At 38.1% G+C, this 26,196-nt stretch overlaps 1 protein-coding gene across 1 annotated transcript in view; it reads right to left on the bottom strand.

Annotated features, from left to right (window-relative positions):
* EMB (embigin) overlaps positions 1–26,196 on the bottom strand; it is a 44,655-nt gene that overhangs the window by 1,348 nt on the left and 17,111 nt on the right. Inside the window, exons 4-8 of the mRNA XM_029940915.1 lie at positions 13,717–13,900; positions 13,391–13,479; positions 5,536–5,663; positions 3,097–3,376; positions 2,293–2,326 (exon numbers count right to left, since the gene is read on the bottom strand). Of these exons, the coding sequence (XP_029796775.1) occupies positions 2,293–2,326; positions 3,097–3,376; positions 5,536–5,663; positions 13,391–13,479; positions 13,717–13,900 (715 nt within the window). The remainder of the gene's footprint in view (positions 1–2,292; positions 2,327–3,096; positions 3,377–5,535; positions 5,664–13,390; positions 13,480–13,716; positions 13,901–26,196) is intronic.

Genomic DNA, 26,196 nt, shown 5'->3' with positions numbered 1-26,196 from the left:
AAGGCAGTAATGACTAAACAAGGTAAAAAGAGTGCATAAGAACACCCTTCTAGGTCTTTTGGACAGGACTGAGCTCATTAAGCTGTTACCACCAGATAATAAATTCAACCACCTAGGCAAAATTTGGGGGAGGGGCAGTAGATGAGATTATATGCATTATAAATGAGTGGATCAGATAAATGAGTGAGTTCCTCATTGAAATATTTGAAGTGACTAGCTTGTTTTGATGTTACATACTTAGTACTGTTTTCAAGGTTTATTTTCATCAAGGAACTCTATGACTCTCCCTGGGATCTAAACTATAAGCATTATGTATAAAACATAATGATAATTATACACATATATATATTCTGACAATAGAAAATATATCTCCTAACTAAAAATTCTAAAAGAACATTGGTAAAAGTTGCTGCAAATGAATTTAAGTGCCCTTGACCCTTGTATTAAATCTAAAGATACTTAAACACACTGGAGATGAGAACACTGACACTCCATGGAACAGGACAGGTTAGAGAAAATGGTGTACTCTATCCCAGTTATTCACAAAAGACAAAGCTAATCATTCTACGATAGACTGAGTCAGCTTGACATTGTTCTTAGGGTATTCTAGACAAAAACATCACAAGCATATTTTTAATGAGGGTAAAGCTACAAGATGAAGAGCACATTGAGAACTGAGGTCTATTCCATGCTGTTCTGACGTCATCCTTTCAGAGTGTGTGCTAAACAAACCACAAAGCCTCCGACTGCGACGGCAAGGAAATGGCTAGAAACACGGGGGAAGCTGAGCTGGTAGGACGGAGATCAGGCAGGTCTGTAACTGCTTCAAATCACTGAAATACAGTCTTGTTTTTATGACTCCAAGTATAACAATGGAAATCAAGAGGTGAAAGATAAAACATTTAAAGCAGTATAAACGAAAGGTCCAACTTCTCCTGAAAGAGGTGCGATTTCCTTCCAACTCTAAGAGTTTAGGCTAAGACAACACTATTTTGTTTTGTTTTCTTCCTTTCTGAGGTTATGGAAATAATACGATTAATTCATGCCCTTACTTTAGAAGTTCATATTTATTTTACCTACCATATGTGAACAGAGTAAAAAGAACTATTGAATAATGTATGCAAATAACTAAATGACAGCAGTCTACCCCTCTCCTGCTCTCTAACCACGGCTACAGACCGCACCTCAGAACTTGTGCTGACCGATAAAGATAAACTTCAGGTGCCATTCTGAATTGCTTACATTTGCTCAGACTTTCCATTTCCTAGCTCTCTGTCAGCTGCTTTAATCTGGTCTCGTTTTCCTGGTCCAGCCCTTGGCTGTGGCACTCAGACCTTGAATCCTGGCCTTGGGCACCTCTATCACTGGACTCCGTGTGCAGTCTTGCGGCTGAGAGGAACCAGTGACTCCCATCTTCACCACACTAAACTACCTCCCTGACAATTTTCTTCTCAGCCCTCTTCATGCCTGACTCAATAAAGGGCTGTAAGAGAACCTGTGGCACCATAGGTGTTCTCTCCAAAGTAGCAACTAAAAATTTTAGGCCAGTGATTTTCAACATGACAGAGAATCAGAATCAGTGATAGACGTTTTAGAGAAATACAGACGCCCAGGCATCAGTCCCAGAGGTTTTGATCCAGGAGATCCAGTCAAGTCTGAGCAACTGTATTTTTTTTTAATTTTAATGTTTATTTTTATTTTAAGGGAGAGAGAGTGTGAGTAGGGGAGGGGCAGAGAGAGAGGGAGATGCAGAATCTGAAGTAGACTTTAGGCTCCAAGCTGTCAGCACAGAGCCCAACATGGACTCATGGACTGTGAGATCATGACCCTAGCTGAAGCTAGATGCTCAACCAACTGAGCCACCCAGGCATCCCTGAGCAACTGTATTTTTAAGGAGCATCTTAAGTGACCAAAAATACAGCCAAGTTTGAGAAATACTGCTTTACACAAATAATAGTTCCTTATGGTTACTGAACACCTTTGTGCATCAAAGCCTAGCCTAAGCATTGTTACATATAGAACACCATTTAGTCCAAAAGCCTTATATGGCAAGTACTATCATTAAAGCCATTTGTTGAGGAGAAAAGTGCAGCACAGAGAGGTAAAAGTGCAGGGGCGGGGGCGGGGAGTTCCCTTGAAGACAGGCCTCCCCACACACAGATGTGTACTGAAAATAACACCTCCATCATATTACTCTTGTGGATTTTTTCAACTGCAAACTTTTACATTCAATTTCATACTCATCTGTATTTTACTTAAATAAAAATTAATCTGTAAAAAAATAATACTTACAGTTGTTCAACTTGTTCAAATTCTTTCCCATCATCTGTGTAGCAAAAGAAGAATTTTTTAAGATTGGTTTGTTACTCTTATGGCACAAGTATGTTGAATTCAACTTTCCCCATGTTCAAAATGCATTGTGCCATCTTCCCTCTTTGGAGCAAAGAGGCCCGGGCCCCGTAAGGCACCTGCACGTCCGCCGTGTTCTACCTTTCCCTGCTCTCTGGACCTCACCTGCAATTTCTGATCAGGCATAGTCTAGGGTCTGGAATTTTCAAAATAGGGTGATTGATTTGTAATTATTTAAGTTAATAAAAATTTGGTACAAAATCTAAAAAGAATACAGAATGTAAAATAAATTTTCTTAGGGGACCATTGGTGTTTCAACCTGTAATTTCTAAAACACACGTCACAAAAAGAGAAAACTGACTGGACAGTATCTCTTTTATCAGAACTCCAGAATGTCTGAAAAAATACTTTTTACGTGCATTATTGTGAAAGACTGTCTTTGAGATCTTCTATATTAGGCTACGATGGAACTTTCTAATATTCCAGTACCAAAGCACATATCACCATTTTGGTGTTTAGGTACCAGTAACACCAAAGACAAAGAGGGAAAAAAAAGTATATTTTCATACTGAAATATTTAAGGAAGTTGAAACAGAAAGTCTATCAATATAAACTCATAACACTGTCACCATTATTAACATAAATACCACCGCAGATAACAAAAGCTAGATATTTCCCCCAAACTCCAAAGCCACTATAATGTATTAAGCCATACACGAGAACATTATCTAAAAAAAGAAATCTTACCTATGTGTTTCTTTTTCTTCTGGGTGTACGTTTCATAAAACAGAATGATGGCCACTAAAATAACAACCTCGGCAACTATTCCAAGAAACGGTTTGAGGGGCACCAAGTAACTCAGCACCACAAGTTCCACGCGCTCTTCCCTCTCGCCTAACCGGAGCGCCGCGCGGCACCAGTAAGACCCCTGATCGCCCTCTGAAAGCTGCGTTATCTTCAGCCTCGTTTCAGTAGCACTTGTTCCATCAATCACATACTTATCGCTCATTTGAACATCAATAGGGACCTAATATAAGGAGACATTAAAATTCATTCCTACCAAATCACATAAAAGATACATATCCCAAATAATCTAGTTTGAGCAAAAGGTATAAGGCATATTAACAGTGTCCAAGAGTTTGATCTCCCAAAGGTGGCGAAGGAAAGGGCATCTTAAGTGCTAAGCACTCAGTGTTTGAAACCATAGTGTATAGGTCACGGTGGGTAAATATCAGAATCAAAAATACAGAAAAATTCCAGCTGTCTGGGTTACACGTTCTGATCCCTAACTAGCTGTTTAAAGTACTTCCTCTTTCCCAAGAGCAAGCATACATGAATCAACTATTGAAATTAATGAATTAATGAAGCTATTAAATCTGATCATTCCTATAAAGGAAGATCACTGGCCTCTGACACTGGGAGTTCCTCAGACTGGAACTGAGGATGAAATTTTCACGCCTTTGACGCTGACGTAGAGGGAACGGTAGAAATCCCGTGAGCCCGGTATACGTCTTGTCTGCCCCCCTTCAGTCTTCTCATATCTGAATTCCTTTTTTCTCATTAGGCTGGCATCTGAGGTTCACTGACTTTTCCCCAGCCTCTCCAGAGCCACACCAAGCTATTGTGAAGCTGGTTTATCTAATCCGTTTAAATTAAAATGTATTCTCAGGCCATTTGGTGCCTTCACTGCACTGTCACTCACCTGCACTGCTTCATAAATGCTAATCTGCATACAAATATTCTTAGAGGTTGTCTGATGAAGAATTGTCTATGAGTTTATTATTTGCCCCCCAAAATTTTAGCAACCTGGTTCGCTGTATACAGTGCTGCCTGTGATGTTTAAATGAACGCTCTCTAACTCAGAGCTGATAAATCAAAGTAATGCATGTGTAGTAGGCACCCCAAGCGATTCTGAGGCAGATGGTTCATCCACATTTTGAAAAAAACACTTGACTTAAAGTTTTGACCGGCACCTCTTCCCTACACTATCCTCACATCCTACCGTGACTCATGCTTAGGGCCAAATTGAGAGAAAACTACAACAGTAAATGAAGAGAAGCAGAGACTACATTCTGAGAGTTTGGTATCATTAGATTTATGCTATTTGTTGCCTAACGTCCCAGATACATAAATAAACTAGGCTATGTATTTCAAGTACTACAATTGATATTTATCTTTATAAATTTACATGTTTAAAAAATATTTACACACACAAAATGATTGTCTTTCCTAACCATCAATGAGAAGATAAGCAGAAATATTACTGGTTTAAATTTACTCCTAAGTGACTTGGAGCTTTCTCTGAAAAATCAAACCAATCGCAAAATCAGTCTCCCTTTTACGTCCTTCCTCGGGTTCTCTTCAGCAGTCTCTGGCAGTGTCACTTTGGTCTAAGAAGGACTTCAGTGTCTCTCTGGAAGGTCTACACTGTCGCATAGCGCCCCTCCCAGAATTACAGCTTGGCTTCACAGGACTTTAATTTCAATGCTCATCAGTAGCAGAGCCATAGACAGGTGTCCCCTGAAGGACAGTGTACTGAAGTTCCCTGCGCTTAGAGGCTATTTGGGAGGAAGAAAAAGAGTGAGAAATGATTTTCTGAAAGCTCGTGTTTTTCTTATTACCAGCTTTTTGAACAGCCATTAATTATTTAACAGGAACGTAAAGTCTTTGGTTTCCCTTTGGATTCTGGAAGGCCAAGAAAGGCCAATGATACTCCCAAGACCTAAGTTTAAGCTATCAAATTTGTATTCTTTTCTCAAATGACACCACTGTGTTGCATTCTATCACAACTGTTTCCAGAGACAGAAGCTGGCAAAGAAAACTGTGTTTTTAGATACTTTCATGGGATGATAAGAGAAGAGACTCTCTTTGTTAGGGTTATTTCTAAACTCATCAACTAAAAGCGAATTATAACTTCCTTTCAAACAATTTAGATAAGTTGCTAAATCTAAGAAACAAAGTTCCAGTTAATGAAACACCAAGAGTTATCTTCAGATGTAAAATGTAATATGCTAAAAACATTCAATGACAACTGCATTTATCACTGTTCTTCCCTTATGAATACATATTAAATAGTAAGATAACAGAAGTACAAATAGTCTTATTCTGAGTCTGTTAATAATCTTATTATTTATGAAATAGAAGTTTTCATTTTATTTTCTTCAAATCAAAGAACTTTGATCTTACCTGTATACTCCCGTTACTGCTGTACCAGGTCCAATTTAAAGGAGAACAATGCTGACATTTACATATCAAGACAGTTGTATCCCTCACATAAGTAACCAATGGTTTGTTTTTTCCATGAATCTCAGGGACTATGAAATATTTAGAAAAATACAGTTACTGAAAGTGGTTGAAGAAGGAAATTCATTCAAGTTAAGGACAAATTCTCCCTTCGTTCATTTTCTCATTAATGTAATTTTCTTTATGTAATTTTAGCTTCATATACCTTGAGACCATTTACTTATTTTTAATGGAGCAGAGATGACACACAATGTTACATCATTTCAGGTGTACATCATTGTGATCAGACAAATCTATATGTTATGTTACGCTTACACGTGTGTAGTTACCATCGATCACCACGCAAAACTATTACAATATCATAGACTATGTTCCCTATGTTGTACCTTTCAACCCCCTGACTTATCCACTCCATGACTGGAATCCTGTACCTCCCACTCCCCTTTACCTATTTGTCCATATTCCCTGGCAACCACCAGTTTGATGTCTCTATTTATGATTCTTTCTGTTTTTGTCTATTTGTTCTGTATGATACATTTCCTAAGAATGTTTGAGGCAGACACCACTAATAACAGAATAAAAGTGAGCACTGAAATTAGAAAAGTTAAGTTTTAAGGATGTGAATAACTTGGTAATGAAAATCAAAACATAAGAACATAAGCAGAGCAATAAAAAGACAGCCACCAGCTCCATGGTAGAATCAGTTTCTTCTTATGGCCCTCAAAGGATATATTATGGAGTATACTTACACAGGAAATGTAGCCCCATCAACAAGGATTACTTTTATTTACTTATTTTTACTCATTTTAGCAGGTGTTTTGCTTTGTGTTGTTCTGGCTTTCTTAGTTTGACCACAGTAAATATAAAAGATAACTGGGCACTTGCTGGATGTATGAATTATAAAGACGAGGAAGGGGGAAATAATTAGTAGTGATTAGAAAAGAAATTCTGACTTGTATAGCCGTCAGGAAAATGGTAAAAATAAGGTTGGAGAATAGGATTTTTTTAATGAATCTGTCCTTAGGTGATTAATGTTACAATAATGGGTGTGGGGAGTCTTCTTTATTCCTTATTGTGCCTAAATACAATTGCACGTGTCACCCTCTCCTTCATCAAGACAGCTGACCAGCAGAGTGTTGAATGAGGCACTGCTAATAAAAAAAAGACACAAATAAGAGGAAGATATGTCACTCATGACAGTATAAATGCTTCAAGTAATCATAAGAAAGACAACAGAGCAATCTATAAGTCAATGGTTTTCACACTTTTCATAACTAAGGAAACATGTTTTTATGAAACTGAATGGTCTTCAATTTTACAGCCACCAAAGATGTGAACTGCCAGTCCGAATTTATAATCACCCACTAATAGTATATGAAAACCTAGTAAGGTACCACTAAGGTGCTCCTGAGAGAGGAGAGATGTCGTATATATGACTGCCTTGATTGCAGACATCCCAGCCGGAGAAGATACTCTGTGCATTCCTCTGACGGAGGCCACTAGTGTCCCACACTCTCTATTGGTCACCATATTGAGGGATATTTACTTAATATGTAGTTAGTATGTGCCCATTTCAAAGGTCCGGTCATTAAATGTTTTAAGGAAGTCTGCACAATGTGACAATGATGTGACAAAGAATTGATCTGAGTGCAGGAAACACATACATTAAAATTACAGTTTTAGGGTTACTACTGTTGAGGACATAGGTAGGACATATCTATCGTGCAGTTTCCTCGCATAGGATTAAGTATGGGATCATAAAACAGAAAGGACTTGGCACAGTGTAAACTTTTGCCCACGGCCTTACTACATAGCTGTCACTAGCCAGCTTACTAGGACATATCATCATTATGTACACGGATGATTTCTAGGTCGTGTAGGACAGAGAAGAAATAAGACTTAGAATAAAAAAAGCAAATTGGAAATTCATCTGAATACATCTCAGAGCTGTGGGGATGTGTAAAAACACTCCAAATGGGGGAAAGGCTCAAGCTGAGTCCTTTATGGACCACCCAGTCCATGAAAGAAAGGAAATTATAAAAGTAAAATAATGAAAAATTCAAGGGATGAACTCCTAGGAAACAAGGCCCATAAGAATGTAAAAACAGTACTTTGAGATGTGGGTGACAGCACCAATTCATCTTTAATAACATACATTAAACAACTTAGTAAAGCTGTAAAACAAATTCTAATGCCTGAACACACACTCAAGTGCTTGGTGAAAGCAGTTAAAAAAGATTTTGTTTGTATAAAGATTATAATTTCAGTATAAATTAAAACAATTATATCAGGGTGCCTCAGTACTGTTCCTTACCAGAACATGAAATGAAATTGGTTAAAAAGTTAAAAGAAAAATCTTGTTGGGGGGCCTGGATGGCTCAGTCGGTTAAGCATCCAACTTCAGTTCAGGTCATGATCTCATGGTTCATGGGTTTGAGCCCCACACTGGGCTCTGTGCTGACAGCTCAGAGCCTGGAGCCTGCTTCAGATTCTGTGTCTCCCTTTCTTCTTGCCCTTCCCCCGCTCACACTCTGTCCCTTTCTCTCAAAAATATATAAACATTTAAAAAAAGGAAAGAAAGAAAGAAAATCTTGTTTCCAGTTCTATGTACCATATGGAGCAGAAAGAATATATGAAATAATAACTACATACTACATATAATTTAAGAACAAAAAGGGCCCATTCACCACATACTAGTTTTAACAAGAAAAAGCAGAATAAAGCAACTAATACTTTAATATAACCTGTGACCTAAATTTTTAATAAGAGTAATTGCTATCTCCGTGCCTTTTTAAAAATAAAAGTAGAATGTGTCTCTCACATAAGTGTTCTGTCCTATAAAGTCAAACTACTTTTGTTTAGTGTCCTAAGTCTGTGGCTACCCCCTTTGGGCTCATTCGTAGACCTGGAGAGCCCACTCTAATGCAGGAAAAAACCGATATAAGAAAACTGGAACCAATTCTAGGATCTAAGAGAACAGATTGACCATCTGTCCTGACATTAACATAACTGTATTTTAATTCTTGAGAGGACCACAAATGTCAGTGTCAAAATGTTACAGGCCTAAATTATGCTGAACCATAGGACATTTTACTCTGTTTTGTTTTTCTTATGGTAGAGCCAGCTTCCTCAACTAGCCACTGGAGGTGGTGGCAAAAGAAGACTGGGCAATGGCCTGTAGACTGAAGTCCCTGGTGACCTCAAAAGAGCTTCCTTTTCTCATTCAGCCCTCCAGTTTCCTAGTCCTAAAGAGAAGGATTATTCTCGATTGATCTTGGTCTAGGGGACTGATCAGGCCCTGTTTTTTAGGGATAGAAATCTGGAGGTATAAATAACACAGCCTCAGGCTCAGCATGCTTTTTTTCCCCCGGCTCAGGAAGGTATATCTTCTTGTCTTGGTAGTAAAGACCAAACTGACCTTGGGCTGAGAAGTAATATATGGCTCTGCTTTAGTTGAAGATCAGTATGATCTAATTGAGAAAAGAGGAACCTTCCATGTGGCATAACCTTCCAAGAATTTCTGCAAGGGTTGTGGCCAAGACTGGCCAATAACAAAATGTTACCTTGCTTCACTATCCCTTTTTTGTGTGTACATTCTTATTTGAGATTTTGTGGTGGGACGGAATGGCTGGATCAAGTAAGAGTGAAGTTATTCATGGGCCTCCTGACAAAACACGATCTAACAATTCAAGATCACATCCTAATCATACTTCATCCCAGTATGTCCAGCACCTGGTGTGGCTTTAGTCTTCAATGAAGTATGAGAACACAGAAGCTCTTGCAAAGATCAACCCTACTTTAGGGGAGGCCTCAAATAAAGAATTATAAATAAAGAAGAGCTTTGAGCTTGGCTAAAATAAGGATTCTTTTCTGAAGCCATGAGGTTCCTTCCAAACCTCTGATGAAGCAGAGCTACTCTTCTTGAGTTCCACGTGAAAAGGTACAACGTGTATATATCTCACACTGTTTTTCAGTAGTGTGGCTCTGTTATGGTTACTTCTAGAGCCAGCCTAGGCTTGCCTCAAAACAAACACCACTTTGAAAGCAGACTTGAAAACAAGTTGTGTTGGCCACTAGTCAAGGGCACAGTTTCTGCCGGCCCTGTTGGTTAATCTCCCATCCCAGATACCTATCCTGGTTCTTAATCTCAGCATGATTCTTTCTGGGAATTCATTAGGTCATACTTTATGGGAAGATATGGGATGAAATAAGATGAAAATACTGAAATCTAACCATAGGCAAAGAATAAAAATTAGAAGAAAGGCAACATTGGAGGAGAGGGGAGGGGTAATACTGGTTTTCAGTAAGTCTCTAAGAGGCACAGAGTTGGACAGCATGATTGGTAGCTGCAAAGAGGTTTTCAAGAAAATCTTGGATATTTTATGAGGTTTGGGAGAGGAACATATGTCTATGCTGTTAAACCATGTCAATGAAATGTTAACATCAGGGTACAGCCAGGAGACAACTACTGTGCAGTGACTTAGGGCTGCCCTAGGAAGACAAACCCAAAATTCAATTTCCTTTTCATTTCCTGTTTTCTTGACTATTCCTTAGACTAATGGCCAAAAGGACATTAACTACTGCTCTGCTATACTTCAGCTGGCTGGTAACAGCAGTGTGGCTCTAAATTATAAAATGCACTATGGTCAAGAACCATGAGTTTGTTTGAACTTCTCCAGAGGTCACAGTTCATTCTGGGTTGCTACTTATGTTTGGAAATGTTTATGCAAAGAAGGACAGTGATACAGTAGTTGAATGTGTTCTGTTGACCTTCTGCAACTTTGGATAAAGCAGGACAGGTGAGAGTCTTGGGATTGGAAGAATCCCAAGTTTGAAGAATTATCAAACTCCTGTCTAGTAAGATGGGGTCTGGGATGTACCTGGTGACAGTAAAAGCCCAGCGGAGTTGTAAGGTGAGAGATTTAGATTTGCATATTCATGGACTAGAAGAAAATCAGCCTGTGTCATCTTTGGCTCAAAGACATTAAGGTGTTTTCAAATTAGGAAAAAGAACCTTCCACATAGTGAGAGTTAGCTAACTAGACTTCAACACTGGGGTTTGAAGGTGAAGTTTCAACTAATTCTATTAGGCTACTCTGCCATACTTGGACTCCTACTAAAGGCAGATGGCTGCTCCAAGACAGGTTTTGCAGTGAGTGGTACCATCAAAATCTCACCATGACTTCTAAAAAGTTCTATGTGCTATTACTTGTCCTTCACCAACTAAATTTCTGCATCTTTCTACTAAGAGATTTTCAGCAACTACGTCAGAAGACACGACCCACAGCCGAGAAACACTGGAGCCCACCACTCATCTTTCTTGAGTGCAAGGTAATCGCTGACATGTCGGCACTTGCACGCCTCCGGCAGGCCTTTGCTCTCTTCCCGGGCATCGACAGCAAACACACAAGGTTTGCATTGTACTAATCAGGAGGTTGAAGCCCTTTTCCAGTCTTGTGGTAATAAATCAATCAGCTCCCATAAAGGCCAAAGCAGGGACTTTGCTGATGAATTGTTCTGAGGACTCAGGCTCATGCAGTCTAGGTGACTCCTGGAGTCAATAGCAGAATGGTTTTTTTTTTTTTTGGCTGAATTTAAAATAGAGGATAAAAAAGCCTTTTCAACCACACTCAGCTGTAGCATTGCTAAGGAGAAATAATTCTTCTTACGAAGAACCATAAGCAAGCCATGTGGAGAAATAATATTGTAGGATATTTATAAAAATATATACCTTATGGATTTAACTAAATAACAGTGATAGGAATCTTCTGCAGATGCCTTTAAATTGTAATCAAATGAAATTTTCCCTCCAAGCAATATTCAATTTAGACGAATTACAGGAAATTATTATTTTATCAAAGATGATCTGGAAAGACTGAACTTATTAACTTTATAAATAACTTCAAGATATACTCCATACTGAAAAGTTACATTAATGTTAAGTGGGCATTAAAAACTAACAGGCTGAACTACACTACTTTAAGAAAACTATAAAAAGAAAAAACCCAGCAAATATACAGTGGCTCTATGCATACCTCAAGCATTTGATTTCAAACCTAGGCCTGTGTTTGTGCTCTTGACACTAGCCAGAATGAGCCTAGATATCTCAAAATAGATATGGAATCAAGAGGTCTTCTCCAAGAACACTCAGCATTAAATGTATTAGTATACTGAAAAGTAAAATGCTTCTGTTAATCATCGCATTAGCAGCAGGAACAATCCATACCAAATAATGACTTAAGTAATTTATTATAAGGAAGCTAATAGGAAAAAGTGCAATATATTCAATATTTAAATTCTGAACAGGCACTTACTAGTACATATTTCTAGAAAACAGTACTATTTAGGAGGGGAGGGAAGCAATTTTTAAAACTGAATCTCTTGGAATCATTATAAGCCTGAAGATTTGATGAGTATTTCCTCCAAACCTATAGGATTTCTTTACACATTTAAAGGAGACTCAATAAAATGCTAACTAGGGTTCTGTGTGTGCATGTGTTTACTATCCTTTTAGCTCATTAGGAAGGTAGGAAGGGAGGAAGGAGGGAAATGAAGGTGAGGGGAAGGAAAGAAAAAGACAGGGGGAGGAAGGGAATAAGAGAAGGAAATGTATATTGTATCTAACCTTCACTAAATTAAATTCACCAAACAGGAAAGAAGGTTAAAAGAGAATGTACATGATCGAAATAATCAAAGGATGGTAACAGCTTCTGCCTTTGCAGAGACCAACTGCATAAACACAAGGATTTATTATATTTACCAAGTAGGAACATTTACAAAACCACATGAAGGAAATGAATCTGTGAGTATAGAGGGATGTAAGCGTGAACCATCTTAAATCATGACAATACTGAAGCAGGTCATTCTGCTATCGACGGGGCCCTGGAGATAGTATCCATGTTTTGTCAGAGCAGCTACCCAGACTTCACAATTTTCAGGAAAAGTAGAGAACAATTTCCCATGTACCCTGGGAAATTAATGTAAAGCAAAGGCCAAAGTAGTTAATATGGCAACAGACCACATTTCTCAAACACCAACATGGACATTGTGGTTCACTGATCTATCACCAAAAAGGGGTTTTCATGAAAATAATTATCCAACTCAATGGCTAGTCTTTATTATGAGACTGAGAGCTTTCAGGTTTTGGTTTAATGATAGTAAAAGTAAAATACTTCGATTTTCCTTTTTTGTTTGTTTGTCTGTTCCACAGGAGAGGGCTAGGGATTGTGTTCTGGAATGTGTCCCTTTTTGAGGAGACCAAAAACAGGCAATCTTTTGTGCCTCTCCGTATTATTTTCAAATGTGATGGATTCCTAAAACCCCTCAAGTCCTGGAGCCACTGATAAGAGCCCATTCTCACAGTCCAGGGGCACTGTGACAGATCCCTAGAAGGATAGTATAAAAGCTCTGAGTTGAGTGAGCTAAATAAATGAAAACAAATAAATAAACTCAAGAGACTGTATGACTTACAAATAACCTGGCAGTCCATTGTTTCAAACTAAGATTTGTGCTTTAATCTAGGGGAGGGAGGCTGGACGGCGAATGGATTGGAAAATGCAAAGTGAACCACTGGGAAGACTGGGAAGCTCCACCTTTAAGGTCACCACTTAGGATTCAGTGAAAAACATGTGATTTTCTTTTAGCTCAATATGTTTAGTGTTGTAATGATAAGTTAAATATTTGAATATTTAGAGTTTTCAAAATATAATGCTGAAGTTACTACTACTAATGCTGAATATTTGAATATTTAGAGTTTTCAAAATATAATGCTGAATTACTATAAATTATTAGTACTGACCTTTGAAATGAAATGTACCCCTTTGTTCCTTTTCCTCTCCAAAGAGACAAGAATAGCTTCCCATTTGTTCACTATTAATGATGGTAAACCTAAAGAGAATTTATTAACATAGGCTTAGTTCTCAAAACACTTCTTGATCAAAAGAAAAAGATTTAGCATTTAGTCAAAATTCTGAAATAGAAACAATTCTATTATGTAAATATTCAAAATAGAACATTAGTATAATTTTCAAGAGACAGCAAAAAGAAAGAACAGCCCGTCAGCAGAAATGTTTAGAAGCTAACCTATTTCATCTAGCCATGCAGGTTAAAATGTGACATACTCACATGTACTGGGCATACAGGATGTTTCCTGTTGCATTGAGGAGATAATTCTGAAGTAGTTCATCACCTTTTTTCCAAGTCACATTTACTGAATTCACATCCTTATGTGTTGTGAATTGACATGTGAGTTGTATATTAGAAGGTCTTTCTAAAGTGATATTTTTTTCCACCGGTACACGGGAATGTTCTATTAGCCACAAAAGAAAAAAAAATAGTAAGGTTACACTTTGGGGAGATTCTACATATATATATATAAAACAATGCTCTATCAAGTTTCTTTTTCTTTTAATGTTTATTTTTTTTGAGAGAGAGAGAGCAAGAGAGTACAAGCAGGGAAGGAGCAGAGAAAGAGACAGACAGAATTTGAAGCAGGCTCCACGCTCTGAACTGTCAGCACAGAGCATCACTGGGACTTGAAACGACTTGAAACCATGAACCATGAGACCATGAACGGAGCCGAAGTCAGATGCAGAACCAACTGAGCCACCCAAATGCCCCAGCAGTTTCTTAATGTAAACTCTTTTGAAGAATTATTTCTCTGTCAACATCAATTTGGTTCCCTTTATTATTCTTTTTCATTGTCACAGCTGAAGAAAGGGTTTGTTATATTAATAGAATAGCAAAAGCCTAAGGCTATAATCTTAATCTTCTTAAAATCTCTAGCTCACAGGGATATAGGGAAGGAGCACTGTATAAGGGAATGAATAAGCTGACAGCATAGAAACAGTCCAACTGTAAAAACAAAGGAATCCTAAGGGGAAAATGAAATAACTGTTTTTCAGGAATCATGTAATTGTAGTTCCTACAAGAACATATCCAGCAAATAAATGAAGAAACTCTAGAAACCTGACACAATGATGTTGCAGATCTGGGCATTTAAAAAAATTTTTTTTAATGTTTTTTATTTATTTTTGAGAGACAGAGAGAGACAGTCAAGCAGGGGAGGGTCAGAGAGAGAGAGAAGGAGACACAGAATCTGAAGCAGCTCCAGGCTCTGAGCTAGCTGTCAGCACAGAGCCCGACATGGGGCTCGAACCCACAAACTGTGAGATCATGACCTGAGCCGAAGCTGGACGCTTAACCGACTGAGCCACCCAGGCGCCCCAGATCTGGGCATTTTGCATGCAACCCTCCCAAACACAGAACCATGTGTCCCTTCAGGAAAAGCACACCGCTACCTAAGCTGTACTTTTGTCCAAAAATATAAAATAAAATAAACGGGGAGGAGGTCCTGAAACTAAATCTTTAGGTCCAACCACCAATTTACAGAAATATAGAGGCTGGAAAAAAACTGCACCCCATAAATATATAGAGGAAATATAGAGGTATTAACCTGCACCCCATAAAAAGTGATCAACAGAATCTAAGTGTGAGAAAACTCTACAAGATGAATGATCTGTTTTTTCCAACAGATAAACTAGAAAAGGGAAAGAAATGAACCTAAAATTGAAAAGATACTTTAAAAATGTGCCTTGAAAAAAGGAAGTAAAACTAAACTATAATATTTAGGGATGTACGCCTGCGTAATAAAACAATTTTGGAAAGCAATGCTGTGACTGTATAAAGCTCAGAATAGTGGCGGTCACTCTTAAAGGGAAGTAAAGGGCTGTGTTTGGGGAGGCACTGCATTACATAAACAACGTTGCTCGGTCTCATGCTCAATAGGGTGGTATCATTAAAAACAGAATACAGAGCCAAAAATGTGGAAAGGAAAAAAGAGAACCTAAGGAGGATAACATCACTTTTAATTACATTTAAAACTCTACAAAAATGCTTCCTTAAGCAATGGCCAGGTGCAAAGTTAGCAAACAGTGAAGCACACACAGCTAGTGTGAAGTGCTTCCTGAGCACAAGCTTGAAATAACTGCTCGCGGAATTACAAGAGTGCTGAGTAAAATACAAAAACAAAATCAAAAACAAAAACACCTAGGGATAGACAGATCTTAGCAAGATTTGATTATCCAGGGAAAGAATTGAGTCAGTCACACTGAAGGAATTTACACGTCTTGGTGCATTTGCTGAACACACCAAAAATAAGACTAGGTACTAGTCTAGAGAAAATGTTTTAAGATTTTTTTTGTATTTGGTCCTAAGCTTCTGTTTTATAACCCTTAAAAGTTAGTCCCATCTCTCTGTCAAATGAAGAAACTCACTTCACTAGTCAATTTCATGGAGGAGTTCTCTACACAGTCTCTGCCTTCACCCAATATAGCATATTCTGGTATCCTACCACGTTACAAAAAGTGCTTTATCATAGTTTAAAAATGGCCTTATTTGTTTAACCTGACTACCTCTTTTCACAGCTCATGTTTTATTTGATGTCCCCGAAATATCAGACATCGCCAGAAACTACATATGCCTTGAAATTCCCTTTCCCTTGCTCCTATTTCAGGATTCTAACACTGTGCTGGCCACACGAACTCCTCCAACTACCCATTAATGTAGTATCCCTTGGGACTTTGCTCTCTGGCCTCTTTACTTTTTAATTTGACACTCCCCTGTTGGATTCAACTAATATTTCTAATATCCTCTACTCACAAAACTCTTGGCTCCATTTCAGACTTCCCTCTTGATCCCCAGGTCCAAAGCTCTGGGTATCTACTGAGCAGCTAAACTTAGATATCCCACAGATACTTCAAACTCAACATATCCAAGGAACATGGATGAGCCTTCTCTTCCCCTGACCCATATCACTGAACCACATAAGGGAGAATTTAGTTGATTCCACCTCTGAAATGTAAGTCAAATTTGTCCAGTTGTCTCCAGCCACTTTTAATATACGCCTTTGAGGTGATTCAGGACACACTGCACTCAAAATATGTCACCTTGGTATACTGAATTTTAAAAATATTTTTAAAATGTTTTTTATTTATTTCTGAGAAAAAGAGAGAGAGAGAGAGAGAGAGAGAGACAGAGAGAGAGAGCGCACGAGCAGGGGAGGAGCAGAGAGAGATAGGGAGACACAGAATCCAAAACAGACTCCAGGCTCTAAGCTGTCAGCACAGAACCCAACACAGGGCTCAAACTCACCATCCACAAGATCATGAGCCGAGCCAAAGTTGGATGCTTAACTGACTGAGGCTCCCAGGTGCCCTGTGATACTGAATATTTTACGCTGAGGGAGTATAAGGAAAACGCAGAAGCAGGAAGGTTACTCTGACCTTCCCCCTGCCCTTCTCCACTGAAACAAGTCATAAAAACCTTCATTTGAGAGGCTCCTGGAGGAAAGGAGAATCCTTATCTCTGAAGACAAAGACCTGCAGAGGTGAATCCTAACAAACAGGCCTTGCTAAATGTCTTTGTTTATTATACTTCTACTCTGACCTATCATATTTCCCCATGATTGTCTACTCTTCATCAAACCTCACCTAAAAACACTCAGGTTTAACTGCTTCTCTGGGGTTTTCATTTCCTTATGAAGGACCCTGTGTCACATAAAACTCACATCAAATAAATTGGTATGCTTCTCTCCTGCTAATTGGTCTTTGTCAGGTTAATTTTCAGACCCAGTCTTTCCTATACTTTTTTCTTCCTCTCCTATAACTTTATTACCTTTCACTAAGACCAGACAAATGGCCTCCTAACTTTTCTTGGCTACATTTTCTCTTCCTCCACATACTTTCTATAACAACACCAAAGTTGTCCTTCTACAGCAAAATTCAGATTATTTAACTGCCCTGATGTCATTTGCAAAAACCAAAAGAGTTCTTTTTATTTTTTTAACTGTGATATAACAACACTTAACGTGAGCTCTATCATCTTAACAGAGTGAACCACACACAAAGCATAGTTATCAAGAAGTACAATGTTGTACAGTAAATCTCTAGAACTTACTTATCTTGCATAACTGAAACTTACTTTTTAAAAACCTTGACGAATACCTCCTCAGTCTGCTTCATCCAATGTTTGGCAACCACCCCTCCATTCTTTGCTTCTATGAGTAACTATTTTAGACTCCTATCACAATAGCCAAGATGTGGAAACAATCCTAAAATCCACTGATGCACGAACAGCCCTGAAACATGTGGTCTATTCATAGAGGAGAACATCACTCACTTAAAAGAGATGGAAATTGGCAACATGAAACAACACGGACACTCCCCAGGACACCAACCAGAAGTGAACTAAGCCTGCCAAGGAAGGAAAAACAGTGAATGACCATCTAGAGTGGGCTGCATTTCTCAGCCTCTGCTCACGGCAGTTATGGTCTTTGCTGGTCCTTCATGGATCCTTAGAAAGCTGAACTAGTTTGGTTTATCCCCTCGGTGATGTATGACAGGAAATCTTCACTTATAGAGAAGGCAGGGGGCCACGGAGGTCAAAATGTGTGAGATGTGTCTACAGAAAATTCTTTCACATCCTCCAAAACTCTCTGCTCACTTGTTGCTTCAGGGACAAAGTCTGGAGATTTCGGAGTCTTTTCCCCAGGGCTGAGCCGAGTGGCCCTCATTACTGCTGGCCTCTGCTCAGTTGGAGTTTATATGGGCAAGGCCCCCCTACCCTGAATGAGGAGACCCAGGCCTTGGAGCTGCCAGAGACTCTAGAAGCCAGAACACCCAGAGAAGGCTATTCTGACCCTTGCATTATTTCTCTGGCCCCTCACAGGGCTGCAGACAGACCATCTTTCTTGCAGGAGGACTGGAGAGAAGACAAGGCAGCATTTGCACTCCTAGCAGGAGGCCCTTATGTTCCAGGAGGTGACTCTAGGACATCATGCTCTTTTTGGTGATGTGGCTCACTGGAGCCTTCTAACATTTCAGAAAGTTAGAATATAAATTATCACCCCCCTTTCACAAGGTAGCAGCCCATTGTCCGGTTCCTTGTCTGAGGCTGCTCACAGGGCAATACAAAGTATCTTTATGTTGGAAACCTCAGTTTCCTCATTTGTAAAATGGTGTAATACATATTTCCCGAGACTGCAGAAAGAATTAAGTGAGCTATCATAGGGGAAATGTTAATAATATATTAATTGCTGAATAATTCCCCACCTAACTTCCTCTCACCGTTTACCTCATTAGGGAATATAACAAAAGCAAGCTATCAGGTAGTGTCTAAAGTTACATATTTTTCATATCATTCCATCTTCACAGCAGTTCTATGACATGCTCATGTCATAAATACCATTTTTATCATTCCTACTTCAGAGAGAGGAAGCTGAGGCAAGGAAAGTTTACCCATCTTTCCCAAATCACATATCAAGACAACGATAGATGTTAATACAAAATGAGATGTTGCCGAGTCCAGATTCTTACAACCGATGATGTGTACCGACTCTCAAAGATATGAAATTCTCATGACAATGGAATTAGCTTCCTCATCACTTTCAAACTAGTGAACTGTGATCTTAAATGAAATAAAATATGAATAGAAGATGAAATAATGCATCAACATAGCAATGTGATGATAGACAGTGTGACCAACACATTTCAAACATTCACACTTTCTGTTGGCACCCAGGAAATAAGTCAGGCAGGCAGAGAAGGACAGATACCATATGTTTGCACTCATAGGTCTAACAGGAGACCAGGAGAAACCTAATGGAGGACCAGGGGGAGGGGAAGGGGGAAAGAGAGTTGGGCAGAGAGAGGGACGCAAAACTTGAGAGACTATTGAATACTGAAAACGAACTGAGGGTTGAAGGGAAAGTGGGAGGGGGGAAAGAGGTGGTGGTGATGGAGGAGGGCACTTGTGGGGAAGAGCACTGGGTGTTGTATAGAAACTAATTTGACAATAAACTACTTAAAAAAAAAAATATATATATATATATAAACATTCACACTTTAAACTGAAGGCTCTGGTAGCCTTTCTTTGTGTCAGGCCATTTCCAAGCCTTCTTTGTCACCTCCTTGCTTCTTGTAATACTTCGCAGATGCTTCTGCACCTTGCTTTCCTATCAGAAGATCAATAATATGCAAAAAGTTTTGCTTCTGTATTTTAAATATTTTGTAATTAGCCAACAAACTAATATGTCCATTGAACTCAATGGAAATTGTTTCAACTTCCCCAAAACCACAATTGCAATGTATTTCTGCTATTTTGGAGTGTTGCAAAAACATCCATATTTCTAAGACTATACCCATTTGCTCAGTGGCTGAACTACATGTTGAAAAGACTGTTCTTAAAGTCATATAGTAATTTACACCTATCTCTTATTTTCCTAATTCTTCTTTATTTTCCTAATTAAAAATTTTAAGTATATGGACATTTAAGCAATTTGAAGTTTTCAGAGAAATGACAACAGTAGGCCCTTAATGGGTCTATTTAGGAATCCTATCACTCGAAATAAAAGTCTACTTTATTCCTTTATAGAAAAAAAAAGTGGAAAAAGCCAATTAAAATTTCTTGCATAGGACAGTGTTTCCAAATATGCTTTAAAAGCAGAAACTTTTATTTGCAAGAGTTAAATGTACCACAACATAAAAAACTGGTAAACCAGAACAATTCCGACAGAGCAGAGATGGGAAATATGGAGCTTTCCTTTATTTTACCATAGAAGTCAACAAGGTCCCATGTTACATCCTAAAATGTAGATGGAACATTTAGAATCCTTAAAGAAATAGTCAGAAAACCACTCTAACGAGGCCAACATCCCTACATAAAAGTGAAGCAATCATTCCTATTTTTGACATTTTGTTGCTCCATTTATGTGATGCTTCTTACCATAAGGAGGTTAACTGATTTTAACCCCTCTGAATAAGAATAAAATATGACATCTTAAACTTCATGTTCAAAATTTGTACAGTAACCAAGAAAATTGCTCCTTGCTTCTTATAATTGTCAACTCCTCCAAAATTAAATTTCATAGTGAAGAAGCAGGATAAGTTTTTTCAGCATCTGTTATTTATATGCCATCTGATCAGCACAATAGTGATGTGATAGAGTCTAAAATACATGTGGTTCCTCAACGAGGTACCACCTCACACCTGTCAGAATGGCTAACATTAACAACTCGGGCAACAACAGATGTTGGAGAGGATGTGGAGAAAGAGGATCTCGTTTGCACCACTGGTAGGAATATAAACTGGTGCAGCCACTCTGGAAAACAGTAGGGAGGTTCCTCAAAAAGTTAAAAACAGAACTACCCTACGACCCAGCAATTGCATTACTAGGTATTTATCCAAGGGATACAGGTGTGCTGTTTCGAGGGGCACATGCATCCCTATGTTCACAGCAGCACTTTCAACAATAGCCAAAGTATGGAAAGAGCCTAAATGTCCACTGACAGATGAATGGATAAAGAAGATGTGATATATATGTATAATGGAGTATTACTTGGCAATCAAAAAGAACAAAGTCTTGCTACTTGCAACTACATAGATGGAACTGGAGGGTATTATGCTAAGTGAAATAAGTCGGTCAGAGAAAGGCAAATAATCATATGACTTCATTCATATGTGGAATTTAAGATACAAAACAGATGAACATGAAAGAAAGCAAAAACAATATAAAAACGGCGGGGGGACAAAACGTAAGAGACTCAAATACAGAGAACAAACTGAGGGTTACTGGAGAGGTTGTGGGTGGAAAGATGGGCTAAATGGTAAGGGGCATTCAGGAAGACACTCATTGGGATGAGCACTGGGGGTTATAGCATAGGGGATGAATCACCGGAATCTACTCCTGAAATCATTATTGCACTATATGCTAACTAACTTGGATGTAAATTAAAAAATAAAAATAAAAAAATAAATCATAAAATACATGTGGTTCCTGAATTCCATAAGCTTAGAAGAGAAACTCACCATTTGTGCACAAGAAACAAACAGATATAGGCCTAGCTTGAGTATAAAAGTATATATTTAAAAAGTATATAATAAAAGCATGTATATGTGTGTATGTGTATGTATGTCTATATATATATACACATACACAGAGACACACAAATTCTCCAAGTGTTACCTTTGGAATCCCCAAAACCTAGGAAGTGTGTGACTGGTGTTATGTAAGCACAGCTTATTCTCAAAATGTTTGGAAATTTTATGCAGGCAGCATCAAAAGAATGGGAAATACTAGAAGATGTAGTTGGCTTCTACACAAATGAAGCCAGGTTTACCAACCGTAATTCAAAGATTCAGCAATATGATGGAAAATGTTCTAAAATTAGCCAGAAAAGATGCCTCCTAGACTTCATTAAACCAAGTTCCTGCCGGTCACTTAGCACCAGGTATTGTGATTATTGTTCTACTTCCTAAACTGATTTAAAATCATTTCAAGGGCGCCTGGGTGGTTAAGTTGGTTGGGCCTCCGACTTCAGCTCAGGTCGTGATCTCACGTTTGTGGGTTCGAGCCCCGCGTCAGGCTCTGTGCTGACAGCTCAGAGCCTGGAGCCTGCCCCTGATTCTGTGTTTCCCCCTCTCTCTTCCCCTCACTGCTCATGCTCTGTCTCTCTCTGTCTCAAAAATAAATAAAAAACATTAAAAAAATTTTTAATCATTTCAAAGAACAATGTAAAAGGGACATGGTTCCATTTGAATTTTAGAAAGGCACATTTCTTCTTGTTTTCAACAATGTAGCCTTTGAGGGTATAGCATTGAGTAATAATCCATCAGTACCTTTTTATACAACATAAGGAAGAGGACAGTACTACAACAAATGTTCATATTAGAGAGAAAATGCAAAAAACTGTTTTAATAATAAAATAGGTTACCATTATTTCCAAATAATTAACACAAAATTAATCTGACACTGTAGTAATAGACTATTAAATTTTTGGGTAACCAGAATCTGAATACCATTCCTCTCTGTGTAAGTTTTAATGAGAGGTAAAGCTCCCTTAGTCACTATGTAAGCTGGAAAACCAGATATCCCTTCTACCACTCTGAGGATAAGGGCATGGCCACCTTGACTAATTATATCATCCCACCCAGGACTTTAAAGTTAGAATGACTTAAGGCTCCAGACAGAAATGAGAAATTAATTATAATGGCAATGGCAAATGTCCAGCAATGATAAAGTATCATTTCTTCATTTACTCATCCATTCAAAGCTTATTTATTTACTGAACACCTACTACCTGCCTCTCATTCATCCATGCATTCACAATTGTACTAAGAATCTACCATGTGCCTTTACTCTGAGCATGATATCAACAGTACAGTACTAAAAACCATATCTTAACCAGACAATTTTAGGGTTTCTTGCTATCTTTCCTCCTTAGGCATTTGGCATATTCTAGAATTTGGTTTCCATCCTAATCATAAACCTGGGGAAATAGAAAACATGGGGGAAAAGCTTTTTGAGATTGGTCTAGGCAATGATTTCATGGACATGAGTAAAAACTAAAATAAATATGTGGAACTACAGCAAACTAAAAAGTTTCTGCGTAGTAGAGGTGCCTGGTGGCTCAGCTGGTTGAACATCTGACTCTTGATTTAGGCTTAAGTCGTGATCTCAAGGTCATGAGAAAGAGCCCCATGTTGGGCTCCACATTGAGCGTGTGTGGAGCCTGCTCAAGAACCTCTCCTCCCCCACTCATCTCCACCGCTCATAATCTCTCTCTCTAAAACAAACAAAAAAATAAATAAAAACACGCAAAGGACCTGAATAAAAATTTCTCAAAAGAAGAGATACACATGGTTAACAGATATATAAGAAAAGGGAACACCTTCCTATACTCTATTAGTGGGAATGTTAATTGGTTCAGCCATAATGGAAAACAATATGGAGATTTCTCAGTATTTGTTGTGGAGTTTGATTCCAAAAAAATATACATGAACAACTGAAAATGCAGGACATTGGAACACCTATTTAAAAAAAAAAGAACTCGGGAACCTGGCTCAGTCGGTTAAGCATCTGACTTCGGCTCAGGTCACGATCTTGCGGTTCATGAGTTCGAGCCCCACATCAGGCTCAGTGCTGACAGCTCAGAGCCTGGAGCACTTCAGATTCTGTGTGTCCCTTTCTCTCTCTGTCCCTCCCTCACTCATGATCTCCCCCTCTCTCAAAAATAAATAATGAAACATTAAAAATTTAAAAAAAAAAAAATAAAAAAAGAAGAAAGATATAAAGATGATCATACTATTTCACAAAATTAATATTAATGTGTTCATGATAATGAAAAATACCAAGAAATTAATAGAATAAAATAGGCAGAATTTTCTGGTATTGCAACTTGGAAACTATTAGTGGTCAGGAAGTCAAGTTAACAGTTACCACCAGATTTTGGTTTTTATTTGGAAAAGAGAAATTACCAGTGTAACATACCTATCGGGTGTGGGTCTTGCTTAATGAACATTTTGTTTAGTGTGTGTGTATGTTCATGTGTGTGTGTGCACATCCGTGTGTATAGGTGGTAAATCAGGTTATAAGGTAAGTTCATTTCTTACTATGCCCAACTCTATAAAATGTTTGAAAAACACTGAAACAATAATGGAACAGAATAGCATATGGGAATTTGAAATATGATTAGGGTGATGTTTCAAAGCTAAAGGAAAAAGGAGAACTATTCAATACAGTGTTGAGACATTGGCTATCTGCATAAAAATAATAATTTAATAAAGTTAGTGCTCTATCACACACAGTAAATAAAACTATATTTCAAATGGGTGAAAAACTCCTATGAATATACTCCTACAAAAATGATAGGAAAAAACAAAACCAATGAAACTTCCTTACAACAAAAAACACCATGTAAATGTTTAAAGACAACTGGGAGACAATATTTGCAATTTCAATAAAAAGAACAAATTAGTATTTAAAATTTATAGCTGTCTCATACACATCAATTTAAAACTACATCAACCCAATAGGAAAATGGATAAAGGGTATTAATAAACACACACACCCCTAAGTATGTCCAACTCCAAAATGCAAATTAAAACAACAGTGATACAGCCTTTAGTGCTCATGCTGGCAATGATCAGAGTTGAATAATATCAAGTGCTGGTTAGGATCCAGGGAGAATTATAGTCAAATGTGGGAGTGAGGGAAGAGGTAAACTCTCACTTTAGAGAGCAAAGTGTAAGTATGTATTAAAATTATAATGCTGCACATAATTTCTGGTTTAGCAATTCTACAATGTGGTATTTTCCCCAGAGGAACACACACAGTCATGCCCAGAGAGAGAGATGTAGAAAGAAGTGTTCATTATTGAATGGTTTACAATAGAATAAAAGTTCGACAAACGAGGGTCCATCAAGAGGAAAATGTCTAAGGATGCCAGTATATTTATACTGTGTACACAAGTAAAAGAAACAAGCTATGCCCATGTAATATGGTTAGATCTCCGAGAATTACTGACTGACCACAGAAAGCAAAAGGCAAAACAATACTTTGGGTTTAAAACACTAATTTTAAAAAATACAAAACAATGCACATAGTACTTTATAGTTTCTGTGAATATATACACACATATACACACTGAACAGAGGGGAGAGACTTGAGACAGAAGCTGGGGTTGGTCAAAAGAGCTTTGACTTCCTCTGACAAGCTGAGTTTTTATCACCAGAAATTCTATTTGGCTATTTTTCAAATATACTCTGTCTTTTTTTTAATAGCATAATAGTTTCCAATGTTTTAGTATATCTTCTTTTTTTTTTTTTTTACCTCTACCTACTATTTCTACAATATCTAGACAATCTAATCCTTAGTTGGCTCTCAGTCTTGGGGGCTACTCCATTGTATTTTATATTTCTGTCTTGTAAGTCCTCAGTAGAGATTCCATAGCTAGAGCAGGCAATGTGTCCTTCCTTCCATAAACATTTTTCATTTGCTTCCCTGCAGAATTAGAACCTGCCAGGGTCATGTTTGTGTTATTTTTCAGCTTGCAGGCTCCTGTGCCATCCAAGTAATGTAAATTTGCAATCTAAATCTCACTGAGGGCAGGGCCTTAACTTTGAGTGCTCAGGGGTCTTTGTTTTTGAGGCTAAAACTAGGCTAACTTCATGGCCTGGTCCCAACCCACTCCTCACTTCCCACATCAAACCTTTTTTCACTGTATTTATAGCCCTCTGGGGGTTTTCAGTTCCAACTTTCTGGAAGGATCAGCTTTCTGGGGATTTTCAAGTCCAGCCCCCTCCTTGCCTAGATTCAAGGCCTTGTTCTTAAGGGATCCACGGCTCTCAGAACTCAAATGCCTTGTCGACAAACACAAGGAAAACTAACACACCAGTTCACAAGCTTGATGCCTGGCCACCAGTTTTGGTTGGCAGATATTGTTTTTGCTTTTTGTGTATTTAACCAAATATTTAAAAGAATGTTTGTGATATTTAAAATTTTCTAGGTGTGGTAGGAGGATTTTTTAGATTCTCTAATTTACTACATTGCTGGAAATAAAATGTTTCAATATTTTAAAAAAATCAATCACTTTTACTTATGTAATTAAAAAGTAATTTAAAATGCTAAATACATATCAGAGAAACAGAAATAGTACTTCTCTGTATGTGCCTTATTGAAGATGCAGCTTTTGACTTAATTCTCAAAGACTGGGAAGATGTGAATGGAAGCAGGAGACAAGGGAAGAGATGGGATTATATCCAATCAGGT

This window comes from Suricata suricatta, chromosome 6, assembly GCF_006229205.1.
Source record: "Suricata suricatta isolate VVHF042 chromosome 6, meerkat_22Aug2017_6uvM2_HiC, whole genome shotgun sequence".
In the NCBI taxonomy this organism is placed as follows: Eukaryota; Metazoa; Chordata; class Mammalia; order Carnivora; family Herpestidae; genus Suricata; species Suricata suricatta.
This window is presented reverse-complemented; position numbering and strand designations above follow the sequence as displayed.